The 14,862-nt window shown below is 39.5% G+C and overlaps 1 protein-coding gene across 6 annotated transcripts in view; it reads left to right on the top strand.

Moving 5' to 3' along the window:
* Window positions 1-227: 227 nt before the first annotated feature.
* Window positions 228-14,862, top strand: part of MAP4K3 (mitogen-activated protein kinase kinase kinase kinase 3) — a 188,011-nt gene continuing 173,376 nt past the window's right edge. For 3 of the 6 annotated variants that reach the window (XR_004669789.3, XM_034952985.3, XM_034952986.3), the window contains exon 1: window positions 228-605. Coding sequence is in view for 4 of the 6 variants with exons in the window: in XM_034952985.3 (XP_034808876.2) it covers window positions 510-605 (96 nt within the window). In the remaining 2 variants the exon portion in view is untranslated. The remainder of the gene's footprint in view (window positions 606-14,862) is intronic. The other 3 variants (XM_003817629.6, XM_003817628.6, XM_034952987.3) reach the window with 1 other exon arrangement.

A 14,862-nucleotide genomic window follows, 5' to 3' on the forward strand; every position in this document is an offset into this window, starting at 1 on the left:
GCGCGGGTCCGCAGAAAAGCCGAGGCGTTTCGGGTCCCAAGCTGTTCCGCCGCCGGCCCCGGCCTGGCAGGCGCGCGGAGCCGGAACGCGCAAGGGGTCGGGTGCGCGCCAGGCCTGGAGCGCTCCCTCCGGGATCGCGGCTGCGCAGTCGGGCGGGAGTTGGGAAAAGGGGAGGAGGTTGGAGGAGCCGGAGTAAGGGGAGGGGGAGGAGCGGCGAAAGCGGAAGCCATGTTGGAGTTTCACCCCGAGCGAGGGGCTGCGAGGGTTCTCCTCTCCTTGTGGGTGTGACCAGGTTCGGCGCGGCGGCGGGCGGCGACGATTGGCCGCTTGTCGTCGTCCGCAGCGGCGTGAGGGGAGCGGCGGCGGCGGCGGCGGCCGCAGCGTGGAGCCGGGTGATTGTGACCGCCGGGGGAGCCGGGAGCCGGCCGCGGCGCCCTCTCTCCGTGTGGCCCCCTGAGCGGCCCCCCTCCCCTGCCCGGGAGGGAGGCGGGGGGCACCTGGGGCCCGCCATGAACCCGGGCTTCGATTTGTCCCGCCGGAACCCGCAGGAGGACTTCGAGCTGATTCAGCGCATCGGCAGCGGCACCTACGGCGACGTCTACAAGGTAAAGGCAGGGGCCGCGCGCCGCCGAGGCCGTGGGATCCCGACCCGCAGCCAAGCCTGGGCGTCCGAGCCCTTGCCGCCTGTCCTCGGGAGACGCTGGCGCCAGGGAGCAGTCGGGGAGGAGGAGCTGCGGACGCCAAGGGCTCTGCTGCCTTGGTGAACAAAGGGCCAAATGTTTAACCCCGAGACCTCCCCAGCCCTTACCTGAGCCCCCCGGTGGACAGGATTTTTGCCACCTCCCTTCTTGCGCGCATTTCCAGGGAAGGGCAGAACGAGAGCGGGCCACATTGCTCATCCATAGTGCAGAGAAGGTCTGGGCGTTTGTTGCGTTGGCAGGGTCAGCGCGACGAACCGGACAGCAGGGGTCTGGCGTTGTCAAACCTGCCTGCTTCACGCCAACCTGGGATCGTCCGCTCTAGGTTGGGAGCTGCTGCCCACCAGGCCTCGGTGGTAGTTATTATACTATGCTGAGCGACCTCCATCTTCCATCGACAGCTCTCAGCCTTTAGCGCCTTATTCATCCCCCTGTCAGTTTCTTTTAATTTTCCAGAGTAATGACTTTTTTTTTTTTTTTGGAAAGAGCAACTTTGTTTTCTGTAAGTCGAATTGGACTGCGATGCCATTTAAACTTGTTTTTTAAAAAAGTGACTTGAATACTTAGGGAAGGTACTGGTTTGACAAGGTTAGAATTCAAAGTCCATTAGCGGTACAGCATTCCTGTTGTAGAGGGACCACTTCTAAATGTGGGAAGATAAATCACTCTTCCCTGGCCAACTCAACTCTTGGCCTCGCAGTTACTGCCAAGAAGAGAGGAGGTTGTTGCCAAATGTGGCAGCAGTCTTGATTTAGTTGTGTATCTTCTTACTGGTAACTGAAGTTGAACTCCTCCAGTTTCACATAACACCTGAGGATGCACAAAGAAACTTAATTTTGCATTGGAAAGTTTAGTCTTAACTTTATTTTGCCCATGTTTAAGCAGGTTTTTACTCTTCAGTGTAATGCCTGTGGTAACTTACATATTTAATACAGTGCAGCCAATGTTCTGCTTTAGTCTCATTTTCTGGATGATCTGCTTTTCACCATCGTGGATCTCATCACTTTTCCTACTATGCAATATAGATATATTGAGCCCACCTACAATGTATGAGATACTTGGCAAGTAAGCACTTTGGGTTGTAGCAGTAAACGATAGACTTGGTTCCAAATCTTCCTAAGTGTTTCTATTTTTTTGGACAAGGACAGTATTAAATAGCCATTTAAATAATTATTGCAGTTTTATTTTGTGATGCAGAAAAGAGTATTAGGATCAGGGTTATGAGAGCATGTAATAGGAGGACCTGATCCTGTTTAGGGTATCAGACGCTCATCGCCTTTCAGCTGAGATCTCAGAGATGATTGGGCGTTGCTTAGGGTACTGGGGAGAGGGGATTACGCCAGATAGGGGAGCATGATATGTGAAGGCTCTGAGGCCCGATGTGAAAGAAGGCCTGTGTAGCCTGAGCAGCCAGAGCGGGAGGGTGGCCCTAGATCTTGCAGGCCTCTTGGTTCTCATTAGGAGATCGGACTTGTTTAGGACAATGGGGAACTATTGCAGGCTTTTAAGCAGAGGAGTGACATTAGATTTAGGTTTTTAAAAGAGCTCCCTACTACAGCATGAAGAGTGGAATGGAGCAGTTGGGAGGCCACTGTGATAGTCTAGGTAAGAATAATGGTGTTAAGGAATATGGTGATGACTGTGAAAGTAGAAGTGGATGGATGCAAGTCACTTATGACTGGTTGGGGGAGTTCGCTTATATTGCGATGAAAAGTTAACTAAAACTCGATGAATGTATACGTTTTAGGTGGCAGGGTATACAGTGAATTTTTTTACAGGACTAATTGGCTGTGTACTTGCTATATTAAAAAGAACAGTTAGTAGTTAAGCCACATGATTAAAAAGCAAAAAAAAATTATGGCCTGTAATTTCCTGAGTGTAATAGAGGTATACTAAGTTGGTTAAGCTTGTCATTCGTTTAAAATAATGATAATGCTAGCTGATGTTTATGGAATGCTTGTTACTTGCCAGGCACTATAAGATTTTTCTAATTAATCCTAACAGCAACCCTGTGAGATAGGTGCTATTGTTAACTCCATTTTGCAGTTGAATAAACTGAGGCACAAGGAGATTAACTTGCCAAAGTTGGTAGGTGGCAAAGCCAAAATTTCAACCAATTAGGGACTGTATTCTTAACCAATTGGCAGTACTGCCTCTCTAAAGATAGGAGATGGGCAGACAATGTATTACATTTCCAGTGGAGAAACTGAGGCACACATTTAGTTTAGCATTTGAGTTGTAGCCACACTCTGAGTCAGTGTAGATCTTTAAGTAGCAGTTGGAATACCTAATTCCTGCTGTGCCACAAGGTCTCACTGTTTATGTAGTCTGCCAAGTGGATATCAGATAATAGATGCTTGGTCCCTGCCTGCCAGACTCTTCCAATACCAGTGACCAAAGCAGAGAAACTTCATGTGGTTCTTGACATCATGTACCCCTGCCTGCCAAACTCTTGTTTGTGTTTTTGTCTATAATCAAGTTTATTCTATAAAGTTACATATTTTTGTTATTTGTTTTGCTGTTTTAGTTTTTTCTTATTTATACAAATTAATTGTGCTAGAGAGAAGTACATTTTGTTTTCAAAAGCCAATATATATAATTTGTTCCTGAATTTGTCAGCATTTACATGCTAAAAATGGAATGATTGGATTAAATAAGAGATCCGATTATAGTCATTCTTGGAAGGTTGGTGGAGATTGTTATTTTGAAAATGGTTTCCTACTCAATGTAATAACATATTTATTGTACTTAAGGTGGCGTGGTTTAGTTCCAAAGCACTGAACAAGGATGTGGACAATCTGGGATTTATTAGCTATGTGACCTTGTGAAATCAACCTCTCAGAGCTGTTTTGTTGTGGAGATATTATTACCATCATATGCCCTTCTTCTTTTGGTATTGACTAAATGACTCAAATTTTACTTAGTAAGTAAGTTATCTTTATTTTTTTCAGGCCAATGCATATATACATTTTATCTGCACTGTCTAAAGTCGTATCTTGTAAGTGTCATGTAACTCTGCAGGCTTTATCTGTCATGAAGTGCCTGCAGCTTGGGTTACCTAGGGACCTAGGAGCTGGCAACTGAAGCTCTTTAGTTGGGCCTCAGGAGGCCCATGGAGTGCTCTGAAATTAATAGGCTTAATGTTGTATGTATTTGTGTTTTTCTGTGGAGATGGGTTATAGCATTCATTGCATTCTTAAAGAGCTTCATGATCCAAAAAAATGAAAAAAATGATCCATAGGCTTGCCATTCAAAAAAGTTTTCTTGGAGAAATTAGGTAGCTATAATAGATCATAATATGATTTTCACATGCATTGTGCCATCTTTTGTCAGGCAGTTTTCCAGTTTAATTTTTATTATTCCTACCCTTTAAGTCTTGATGGCCTTATGTTTTTCTAGATTTTTTGCTAGAAAGAAGCAGGAGATAGTAAAGCTGGAGATAGGATAAGGCAAAAGAAGTTTTGAAAGAATAGTCTTAATATGGTTTCTGAGGAAGTATCTTACCTAGTCTTATGGTTTTAGTCTGGTCCCTGTGAACGATTCCTAGCCTGTGTATCCAAGACTGGATACACAAAGACTCCAGGCTGTAAGCCTTAGAGTCATCTTTAGTGACTTCTGGACTGGGCTTCTTAGGCATTAGCTAAATTCTGTACACAGGCATTTTCCAAAGTGTGGTTGGGGTGCTTCAGGAAAAGCCATACCATGAGTAGGTTAAAGACTGAGAAGTCCTATGGTAAAGAAACCTGGTAAACTTTGCTTAACCTAGCAAACTCCAAACTTACTTGACTATTAGATTCTTTTTCTCTGTAATACATATTGCTTGTCCTTAGTACTAGTGTCTTGTAGAACATGCTTTGGAAACGTTGATATTGATTTTTTTTCATCTTTGTGTGTTTGGAAGCCATTCCCTCTGAAGCACGGGCTGCCGTGTTGCTAAGCTTCCAGGTAAGATTCACATCGTAGTCTGTGTAAATAGATTTAAAGTGTCTGTGAAAGCTGGCAGGAAAAAAGGTGAGGATTGGGCAGTAAAATAAGGAAACCAATTTATATGCATTTAGATAATTATGTGTTAGTTTGTTTGTAATTATGCATCTTTCAAGGTGTTCTATTTAATATCATCGTAGACTAATTCTTCCATTATAATCAGCATTTGTGAGAACCTTTCTGGAAAACTCAATTCTTAAACCTAACGGATAGGGAATATGAAGACCTTAAGCATTTAGAAAAGAACATTTGAAGGAAGCTCAAACATTGTTATTTGGAGTTATGCTCACTTTTATTTACTTCCATTTAGGATAGACTCTAATAGACTCTAGAGAGACCAGAAGAAATGGCCCTAAACTTCAGAAAGATCATTTGAAGTTGAATAAGGTAGAATTTCCCATCATCAGTTGCTATTTGAGATGAAAAGTGACAGTGAAACAGGTAGCGAGGTAATTTTTCTAGAGTGTTTGAAAAACAAACAGGTTTTCTGACTTTGATGCAGATCTGATTACCTACAGGAAGTACTTACCTCCAACCTTTGATCTGTATATGTATTTATTGGTGAAACGTATCTAATGTATCATTTTGTATTAAGAATGAATAGTAAGTTCTCTCACGAGAGTCCGTTGAACAGCCATCATACATTGAACAGCTGTAATATGAGAGGAAATGTGTTAGGAACTGTGAGTAGAGTAGCAGAAATGACAAGGCTTGGTACTTGGTATTTACAGGAACACAAAATGTGTACCTGCTATTAGCTGTCATAGTTTGAGATCAGAACCTTTTGGTTTCCTCATTTATATCATATTAAATCTCTTGCTGGCTGAGAGACTCTCTAGATACTCCATAATTGCACAACCGACCTCTGTAGCACAGCATAGTGATTTGAGAACAGGGTTCTGGAGCCAGGCTGCCTAGTTTCACCACCCACTAGCTTTGTCCTTAGTCCAATTACTTAATCCCTCTCTGTGTGTCTCAGTTTCCTCAGCTGTAAAATGGAGATGCTTAGAAAAGTGCTTGGGACAGTACCTGACACAAAAAAGTGTGGTCATTGTTAATTGCTGTTAGTGTCTAGAAGTATTTATTATTATGTATTTCTCCTCCTACTGCCCTTCTAACCTACTGCATTCCTCATGCTTTGCCTCAGGGTTTTTAGCTTGCTGTCTCTGCCTAAAATCCACCCCTCCCCACCAATATCTGTTTGGCTTGCTTCTTCGTTTAAAGTCTCAGCTCAAATGTCATCTTTTAATGAGCCTGCTCGTTTCCACCCTACAAAAAACAGCACTTCTCCCACCACTTTCAGGGATACAATTCAGGGATGGATCCAGGTTTTACGGGACCTGAAGTTGATGCAGTTTTGGGGACCCTCATTAAGAAAACAAAGCTAGAATTTAAAAAGGTATGAAAGTGAATCTTTAGAATGAGAAAAGATATCCCAACAAAATACTGTAACCTTAGGTCCCTTTCTTCTGAGACTTCCTTAGGCATTTAATCACAAATGCTCACAAAAAAATGCTTTCTGATGACTCCCTGGCTCCCTGTCTCCACCTGGAATACTCTACATGTCCCAGCACTCTCAGCACTCAAAGAGGACCATGCAAGTGAAGGGGCCTGAACTTTAAGTTTTGTTAGCTTCACAAAAAATTCAGTTGGACTCTTTACTTAATTTTTAATTATGGCATGTATCACCACATGTTTATTTGTTTATAGCCTGTCTCTTCCCCCTAGAGTATAAATCCAGGAAACTGGTGATTTTGCTTTGTTCATTGCTGTATCCCCAGAGCCTAGAAGAGTAGCTGACCCATATTAGGTTCTTAATAAATATTTATGGAATGAATAAATGAACCAACATGAGAGGAACAAACCATGGCTACATGCGTTTAGAGGAAGGAGATCATTATTTCTGACTGGGAGAAATCACAGCAGGCCTTGCAGAGGAGGTGGCATTGGGCTTGACTTAGAGTTCTGGCAATAGTGGGTACAGAATGAGTTAAATGTAATGGGTTATTATTAGGTCTTAAATCTAAAATCAGTAGGGTTAATGTATCTTTGGCATATTAAGCAATGTTCATAATTGTTATATGCATATGAAGATACTCCGTCATTTTGAACTAAAGACCCCTAGTGACTGACTAGTGAATACAGCAGTAGGCTATCACATATGACTTTTATTTTGTTTTTTTTAAAATACGATTAAATTGGGCTTTTAGGAAGAGGACTTTGTTCACCAATACAAAAAAAACCTTCGATTCAAGAGATGAAATCATGTTTCTTTTTTAATTTTTATTTATTTTTTCATACCACCTTTATATGTACAAAAATCATATTTCTTTTCTGCTTTAGGTTTTTTTTAGTCTTTTTTTGTTCTGGAAGATGCCACATTTCTGAGTTCTAACTGCCTTGACCTGATTATAGGTTTGGTTTCCTAATGTAATAATGTACTGCCTACCTTAGCCCTTAAACTCTGTAGAATAATTTTAGATTTGACCATAAATTTACATATGTTGAAATAAGACACTTATTTTGTTTGTTTAAGCTCTTAGAAATTTGAGATTGTAAAAATTCTTTCTGTATAAAGGATCATCTACCTTACCTTGCTCAAAGAATCTCCTCTTCATTGCCTGTATGCTAACCTACATACACCGTGATAGTAAGGCCTCCCCAGCCATGTGGAACTGTGAGTCAATTAAACCTCTTTCCTTTATAAATTACCCAGTCTTGTGTATGTCTTTATTAGCAGCATGAGAACAGATTAATACATGCCCCTTCCCAGCCAGTCATAAATACCACCCACCCACAATTATTGTTCTCCTTTCGGTCACCATGAAAGCTCTTTTAGAACTTTGTATAAATGAATCATGAGTGAATTGCCTCAGCACTTTTGATGAAAATCAGTTGACAGTACACATGTGAGTATATCTGGACTCTTGTTCTTTTGAGCTGTATGTCTATACTTTCACCAATACCTCCCTGTCTTGTTTTTCTGTAGCTTTATCAAAAGTCTTGAAATTAGGCAGAGTGAGTCCTCCAATTCTGTTCTACCTTTTCAAAATGGTTTTATCTATTCTAGGTCCTTTGCTTTTCCATACAAATTTTTGAATCAGCTTTTCAAGTTAAATATAAAAGCCTACTGGAATTTTGTCTTAACTTTAAATTTTGAGATACATAATTCTAAATTCATTGCAAAAAGAGGAAAAGAGGTCTCATGTACCCAACACCCAGCTTCCCCCAATGGTGATATCTTTACATACCTATAGTGCATTATCAAAACGAGGAAATTAGTTGGCACAATACAGTTAACTAAGCTTTAGTCAGATTTCACCAGTTTTTGTATGCATTCATTTTTTATATCTTTGTATATAATTTTGTGATATTTTATATAGACAGCCTGCTGGGATTGTGTGGGATCTGTCACTCAGTTAGTGGAGAATTGAGATCTTAAAAACATTGAGTCTTCTGATCTATGAATATGATATACCTTTACATTTATTTAGATGATCTTTATCTCATCAATATGTTGCTTTATTTTAATTAATTAATGTTATCCCTGGCTTTTCCTACTAATATTGCAGTGAAACATAATTGTGGAAAACTTCTCCAGGATTGCGTAGTAATTATAATGTGAGCCATATTTTCAGTTTTCATTAAAATTCTCATTGTACTAGTAGTTTCTGACTTCCTTTGGCTTAGTCTTGTTCATTTTTAACCCTGAGCATATGGACTCCTTTTTTTTTTAATTATTTTTATTTTTTTCGAGACTCTGCTCTATCGCCCAGGCTGGAGTGCAGTGGCGCTATTTCGGCTCGCTGCAACCTCCGCCTCCTGGGTTCAAGCAATTCTGCCTCAGCCTCCCGAGTAGCTGGGATTATAGGCATGTGCCACCATGCCGGGCTAATTTTTGTATTCTTAGTAGAGACGGGATTTCACCATGTTGGCCAGGCTGGTCTCAAACTCTTGACCTCGTGATCCGCCCGCCTCAGCCTCCCAAGGTGCTGGGATTACAGGTGTGAGCCACTGCACCCGGCCCATGGACTCCTTTTAATAAAAATTGGCAAAAATGAAAGGGAAACAGGCAAAATGACTATTTAAAAAGATATCCATTTTTTCTATGTATCCAAAGATTTTTTTTTTGAGGCAGAGTTTTGCTCTTTCTCTTGTTGCCCAGGTTGGAGTGTGATGGCGTGATCTCAGCTCACTGCAACCTCTGCCTTCCGGGTTCAAGCAGTTCTCCTGCCTCAGCCTCCCGAGTAGCTGGGATTACAGGCACCCGTCACCACGCCCAGCTAATTTTTTGTATTATTTTAGTAGAGACGGAGTTTCGCCATGTTGGCCAGGCTGGTCTCGAACTCCTGACCTCAGGTGATCACCTGCCTCAGCCTCCCAAAGTGCTGGGATTACAGGCGTGAGCCACTGTGCCGGCCGCAAAGATTATAACAAATACCTTATAAAACTTGGTTTACTTTTATATATGAGATGTGTGTGTTTCTGTGTATTTTGCAAAACTCACAGCTTTTGAGCTTATTAAAGGAAAATACACTTAAAGTTTACTTCATCCTTAAGTGAAAAATAACACTGCTAGGTTGTTTAGGAGATCCTAAAGAAAATTCTTACCCTGAGGAACTTAAACCCTGATATAAGGAAACAAAATCTGCATGTATGGAACATCTAAGGAACATGCCTAAGGCACTATTTTAACAATTAGAAGAAAACAATAAAACTATATGAATACTGTAGGAATTTTAATTTAAGGGAAAAATAAGTTGACTTCCTGAAAGAGTGAATCTTGACCTGGGACTTGAAGAAAAATTGTATTTGCGATTGTGGAGAACTGTGAAGTCATACCAAAAGAGTAAATATGGGTTAAAAATACTGCTGTAGAACCTAAGTGGGCAAAGAAGTAATAAGACAACTATTCTAAGGAGACATATTGGGAAATGTGGTAGATAATGTTTCACATATATAAGATACAGATAAATGAATGCCAGTTGAAGAATTTAGAACTCACTTGACCTACAATGTAGTATTTTTCAAATTCATTAGGGCCACTCTTTTCTCTAACGTGCTTGAGTAGCTATTTAGATGGTATTCAATAAGTTTTATTTCTTCCCTTTCATCTCTATTGATTTAGAAGTTAAAAGATTTTACTTTTATGCTTTTGGTGGTTACCGTTAAAATTGCAACTTGTGTAATTAGTCTGAAGTTAACTGATCTTTCTCTGTTCTCTTTCTGGTCAGTATGTGGATTTTAGAAGGCTTAATTTCATTCACTACCTTACTCTTTTGTGTTGTCTCTTACTTTGGTTCTACTGTTCTTAAATGTCCCAGTTTAGTTTTTATTATTTTATACAGACAGTGCTTCTTTACATTTACGTGTAGGAGTTTTCAATTTCTTTGCTCAGTGTTTCTTCTTGGCCTTATATTCCTTCATTCTGGGTTCAGATTTCTTTAATCTTGAAGCTGTATTTGATAGGATTTTTTTTCTTTCTTTTAACTTTACTTTTTAAGTGAGGAACTGTATAAGGTAAACTCAGTCTTCCTCCTCCCCCTCCTCATTGTCTTTATTTTGTCTTTACTTTTAAATCATAGTTTAGTGGGGTATAGAACTCTAAATTAACGGTTGTTTTTTTGTCAGCACTTTGAAGATCTTTTGTTGTCTTCTGGTTACCTGTTGTGCTGTGGAGAAGTCTGTTGTCAATATAATTATTGTTGCTTGTAGCTAATCTTACTTTTTCTTTCCTCCCTGTTTGACTTTTAAGATTTTTTTCTTTGATTCTGGTGTGTACAGTTTCACAATGTTATGTGTGGATTTTAATAAAAATATTTACTGTTTTTCTTTAATCTGAAGAGTAGCATATTTCCTCAGTCCTGGAAAATTGTAAACTGCAATATCTTTGATACCTTTCTTCCCCTATCTCTTTCTTGTTTCTCTTTAGAGCTCGTGTTGTATTCTTTAACTTTGTTATAGTTCTCCATGACTTCTCATGATTTTTCTCTTTATTCTGTGTCATGTATTATGGTTCTTATCTTTATTATCTTTAATTATGTCTGTCTAATCTGCTGTTTGAAACTTTCATTTTTTAAAAAAAGTTTGCTTTTTAAAAAATAATTTCAATTCACAGGATAATTGCAAAGAATGAGAGAATAATAAAAATAAAATAACTCTTATACATCCTTTCCAAGATTCACTGATGGCTAATACTTTACCACATTTATTCTCTGTATATATACATATTTTTTTTTTCTGAACCATTTGAGAGTAAGTTGCAGACGTCAAACTCCTTTACCCATAAACACTTTGATGTGTATTCTCAAAATGAAAGACATTTACTTAAACTGCAATAAATTATCAAAATCAGGAAATTTAAATATTAAGACAATACTATTATTTGATCTACAGACCTTATTGAAATTTCAGGAGTCCCAGTAATGTCTATTATAGCATTTTCCCCCCAACTCCAGAAATCCAGGAGAATCATATGCTATTTTTAGTTTCTAAGACTCTTCAGTCTCTTAACCTAGAAGAGTTTTTCAGCCTTTGTCTTTTAGACACCAACATTTTTGAGTAGTACACACCATTTATTTTGTAGAATGCCCCTCATTTGTTTAAATTCATGTTACACATTTTTTGACAGAAATTTATAGTGATGTGTATCCTCAGTGAATCGTATCAGGAAGAACATGATGTTGATTAGTCCCCTTATTAATGTTGACTTTGGTTATTTGGTTAAGGTGGGTGTGCCAAGTTTCTTCACTATCAGATTATCTCTTCCTTTTCTAATTAATAATATTAGAAAGATTATGGGGAGATACTTTGAGACTATATAATATTTTGTTCCTCATCAAACCTATACCCACTAATTTTAATATCCAAGATGATTTGTACTTGAATTATTACTATAATGGTTCTCAAATAATGATTTTCTAACTCCGTTAATTTCTTCTACATGTATTGGTTGACGTTCTACTGTGAAGAACTATTTTTGTTTATTTTTTGGCTCATGGATTCTTCTTTTATTCATTGGGTTTTGATTCATCACTTTTATTTTGATGCTCAAACAATTTCAGATTTGACCAGTTGGATTTTATCTTAGCTAGGACTGCCATAACAACATACCACAGACCAGGTGGCTTAAATGACAGAAATTAATTTTCTCACAGTTCTGGAGGCTAGACATTCAAGATCAAGATGCCAGGTTTCTAGTGATGCTCTCTTTCTGGCTTGTAGATGGCCTTCTTACAGAGAGAGAGGGCATACTTTCTGGTGTCTCTTCTCATAAGGGCACTTATCCTATCCCGAGGCCTTCCCTACCTCAGGAACTCATCTAAACCCAGTTATCTCCTAAAAGCCCCATCTCCAGATGCTGCCACATTGAGGGTTAGGTCTTCAACTTGTGGATTTTAGAGGGACACAGTTCAGTCCATAGCAGATTGCATTGCTTTTTACATTTTATTAATTATATTTCTAGATCTGTGTTATTCTTTTTCAAGTCTTTGTATTCTTGTTGCATACTTAATTGTTCTTAGTGCTTTCGGATTAGTCTATAATTTCAAATTTTGGAGGATTTCATCTTGCAGTTTGTTGCTTTGTTTCATGCTGACTCATGCCTGTGAATTTCTATGTTAATTTTGAATTCATCTACTTTTTTTCTGTAAGAATCTTTGTGGTTTAAATTGACGGCTGAGTGGAGGGGCTGGTGGGGTGGTGGGGAGGGGGTGGGAGACTGTGGCTGTCCTTCCAAAACAGTTTTGCTTTTGTTTCTTCCAGTAACCTCATGAGTCTTTTTGGTCTCGGATTTTTATTTTAATTTCTCAGTTTGGGATTCCCCACATCTTATAGATAATACAAACTTGAACCCTAAATCAAAAGAGCAATGACTCTTGGATTTGAATTCTTGGAGGACTGTTTTTCTTCTACCCAAACACAGACTTTGTTGTTATCCTCTTGTGCTTGTAGGTAACTTTTTTTTTTTTTTTTTTTTTGAGTCAGGTTATAACTCTGTCACCCAGGCTGGTGTGCACTGGCACAATCAAGGCTCACTGCAGCCTCGACCTCCTGGGCTCAAGTGATTCTCTCACCTCAGCTTCCCAAGGTAGCTGGGACTACAGGTGTCCACCACCTTGCCCACCTAATATTTGTATTTTTTGTATAGACAAGGTCTCACTATGTTGCCTTGGCTGGTATCAGACTCCTGGGCTCAGGCAATCCTCCCACCTCAACCTCCCAAAGTGCTGGGATTACAGGCTTGAGCCACTGCGCCTGGCCTAACCCTTTTTTAAAAAAATTGTTTTTGCTTTACTGAAGGCACAGTCCCTTCCAGAGTCCTAGCATTATTCAGGGGTCTCCGTTCCAATGTGCTGTTTTGAGTGGGCCCACGACTGTTCACCTGTACTCAGATGGTTTTAAAATCCCCAAGCACCTAGATTGCAGAGATCCACTAGACTTCCTTCCTCCATCCCCTCCCACCTTGATTCTAATTCCCCTCCCCCTGTTGGTGGAAATCTCAATTCTGGTTTTCCACTTTCCATCTTAATTCAGTGTGATACATTTGTTAAAATTGATGAACCAGGCCGGGCGCGATGGCTCACGCCTGTAATCCCAGCACTTTGGGAGGCCGAGGCGGGTGGATCACCTGAGGTCAGGAGTTCGAGACCAGCCTGGCCAACATGGTGAAACCCTGTCTCTACGAAAAATATAAAAATTAGCTGGGTGTGGTGGCACACATCTGTAATCCCAGCTACTCGGGAGGCTGAGGCAGGAGAATCGCTTGAACCTGGGAGGCAGAGGTTGCAGTGAGCTGAGATCGTGCCACTGCACTCCAGCCTGGGCAGCAGAGCGAGACTCTGTCTCAAAAAAAAAAATTGATGAACCAATACTGATACATTATTATTATGTTAATTAAAGTTCATAGTTTACATACATTAGGCATCACTCTGTGTTGCACATTTTCTGTGCTTTTGACAAATGTTTCCATCAGCCTTAAAAATTCCATTTTCTATCTATTCATCTTCCGTTCTCCTCTGCCCAACTCCAGGCAGCCACTGATCTTTTTACTGTCTCTATAGTTTTGTCTTTTCCAGAATGTCATATAATTGGAATCATACAATATGTAGCCTTTTCAGACTGTCTTCTTTCCCTTAGCAATATGCATTTAAGTTTCTTCCATAACTTTTTGTGGCTCAATACCTCATTTTTTAAAAATTACTGAATAATATCTCATTGTATGTTTATACCACAGTTTATTCATTCACCTATTGAAGAACATCTTGGTTGTTTGCAGGTTTTGGCAATTATGAATAAAGCAGCTATAAATATCCATGTGTAGGTTTTTATATGGACATAAATTTTCAGCTCATTTGGGCAAATACCAAAGAGTGTGATTGCTGGATTGTGTGGTAAGACTGCTTTTAGCTTTGTAAGAAACTGCCAAAATGCCTCCCAAAGTGACTGTAGCACTTTGCATTTCTAACAGCAATGAATGAGAGTTCCTGTTGCTCCACATCCCCACCAGCATTTGGTGGTGTAGTGTTTTGAATTTTGGCTATTCTAATAGGTGTGTAGTGCTACCGCATTGTTTTAATTTGCAGTCCCTAATGGTATATGATGTTGGTCATCTTTTCCTATGCATATTTGCTATCTGTATATATTTTTTGGTAAGGTGTCTGTTAAGATTTTTTCCCTTTTTAAAATAGGATTTTTTTTTATTGTTGAATTTAAAGAGTTCTTTGTATATTTTGGATACATGTCCTCTATCAGATATATGTTATGCAGTATTTTTTCCCAATGTGTGGCTTGTCTTTTCATTCTTTTAACAATGTCTTTTGCAGAGCAGAAGTTTTTAATTTTAATGATGTCCAGCTTATCAGTTTTTTCTTTCATGAGTCATGCCTTTGGTGTTGTATCTAAAAACTCAATGCTAGACCATGGTCACTTAGATTTTCTTGTATGTTATCTTCTAGAAGTTTTATGTTTTGCATTTTACATTTATGTCTGTGATCCATTTTGAGGTAATTTTTGTAAAAGATGTGAGGTCCATGTCTAGATTTTTATATTTTATTTTATTTTGTTTTGCACGTCGATGTACAGTTGTTCCAGTACTATTTGTTGAAAAGACCGTCCTTTTCCCATTGGATCGCCTTTGCTTCTTTGTGAAAGATTAGTTGAATATATTTGTGTGGGTCTG

This window comes from Pan paniscus, chromosome 12 (assembly GCF_029289425.2).
Source record: "Pan paniscus chromosome 12, NHGRI_mPanPan1-v2.0_pri, whole genome shotgun sequence".
Classification (NCBI taxonomy): domain Eukaryota; kingdom Metazoa; phylum Chordata; class Mammalia; order Primates; family Hominidae; genus Pan; species Pan paniscus.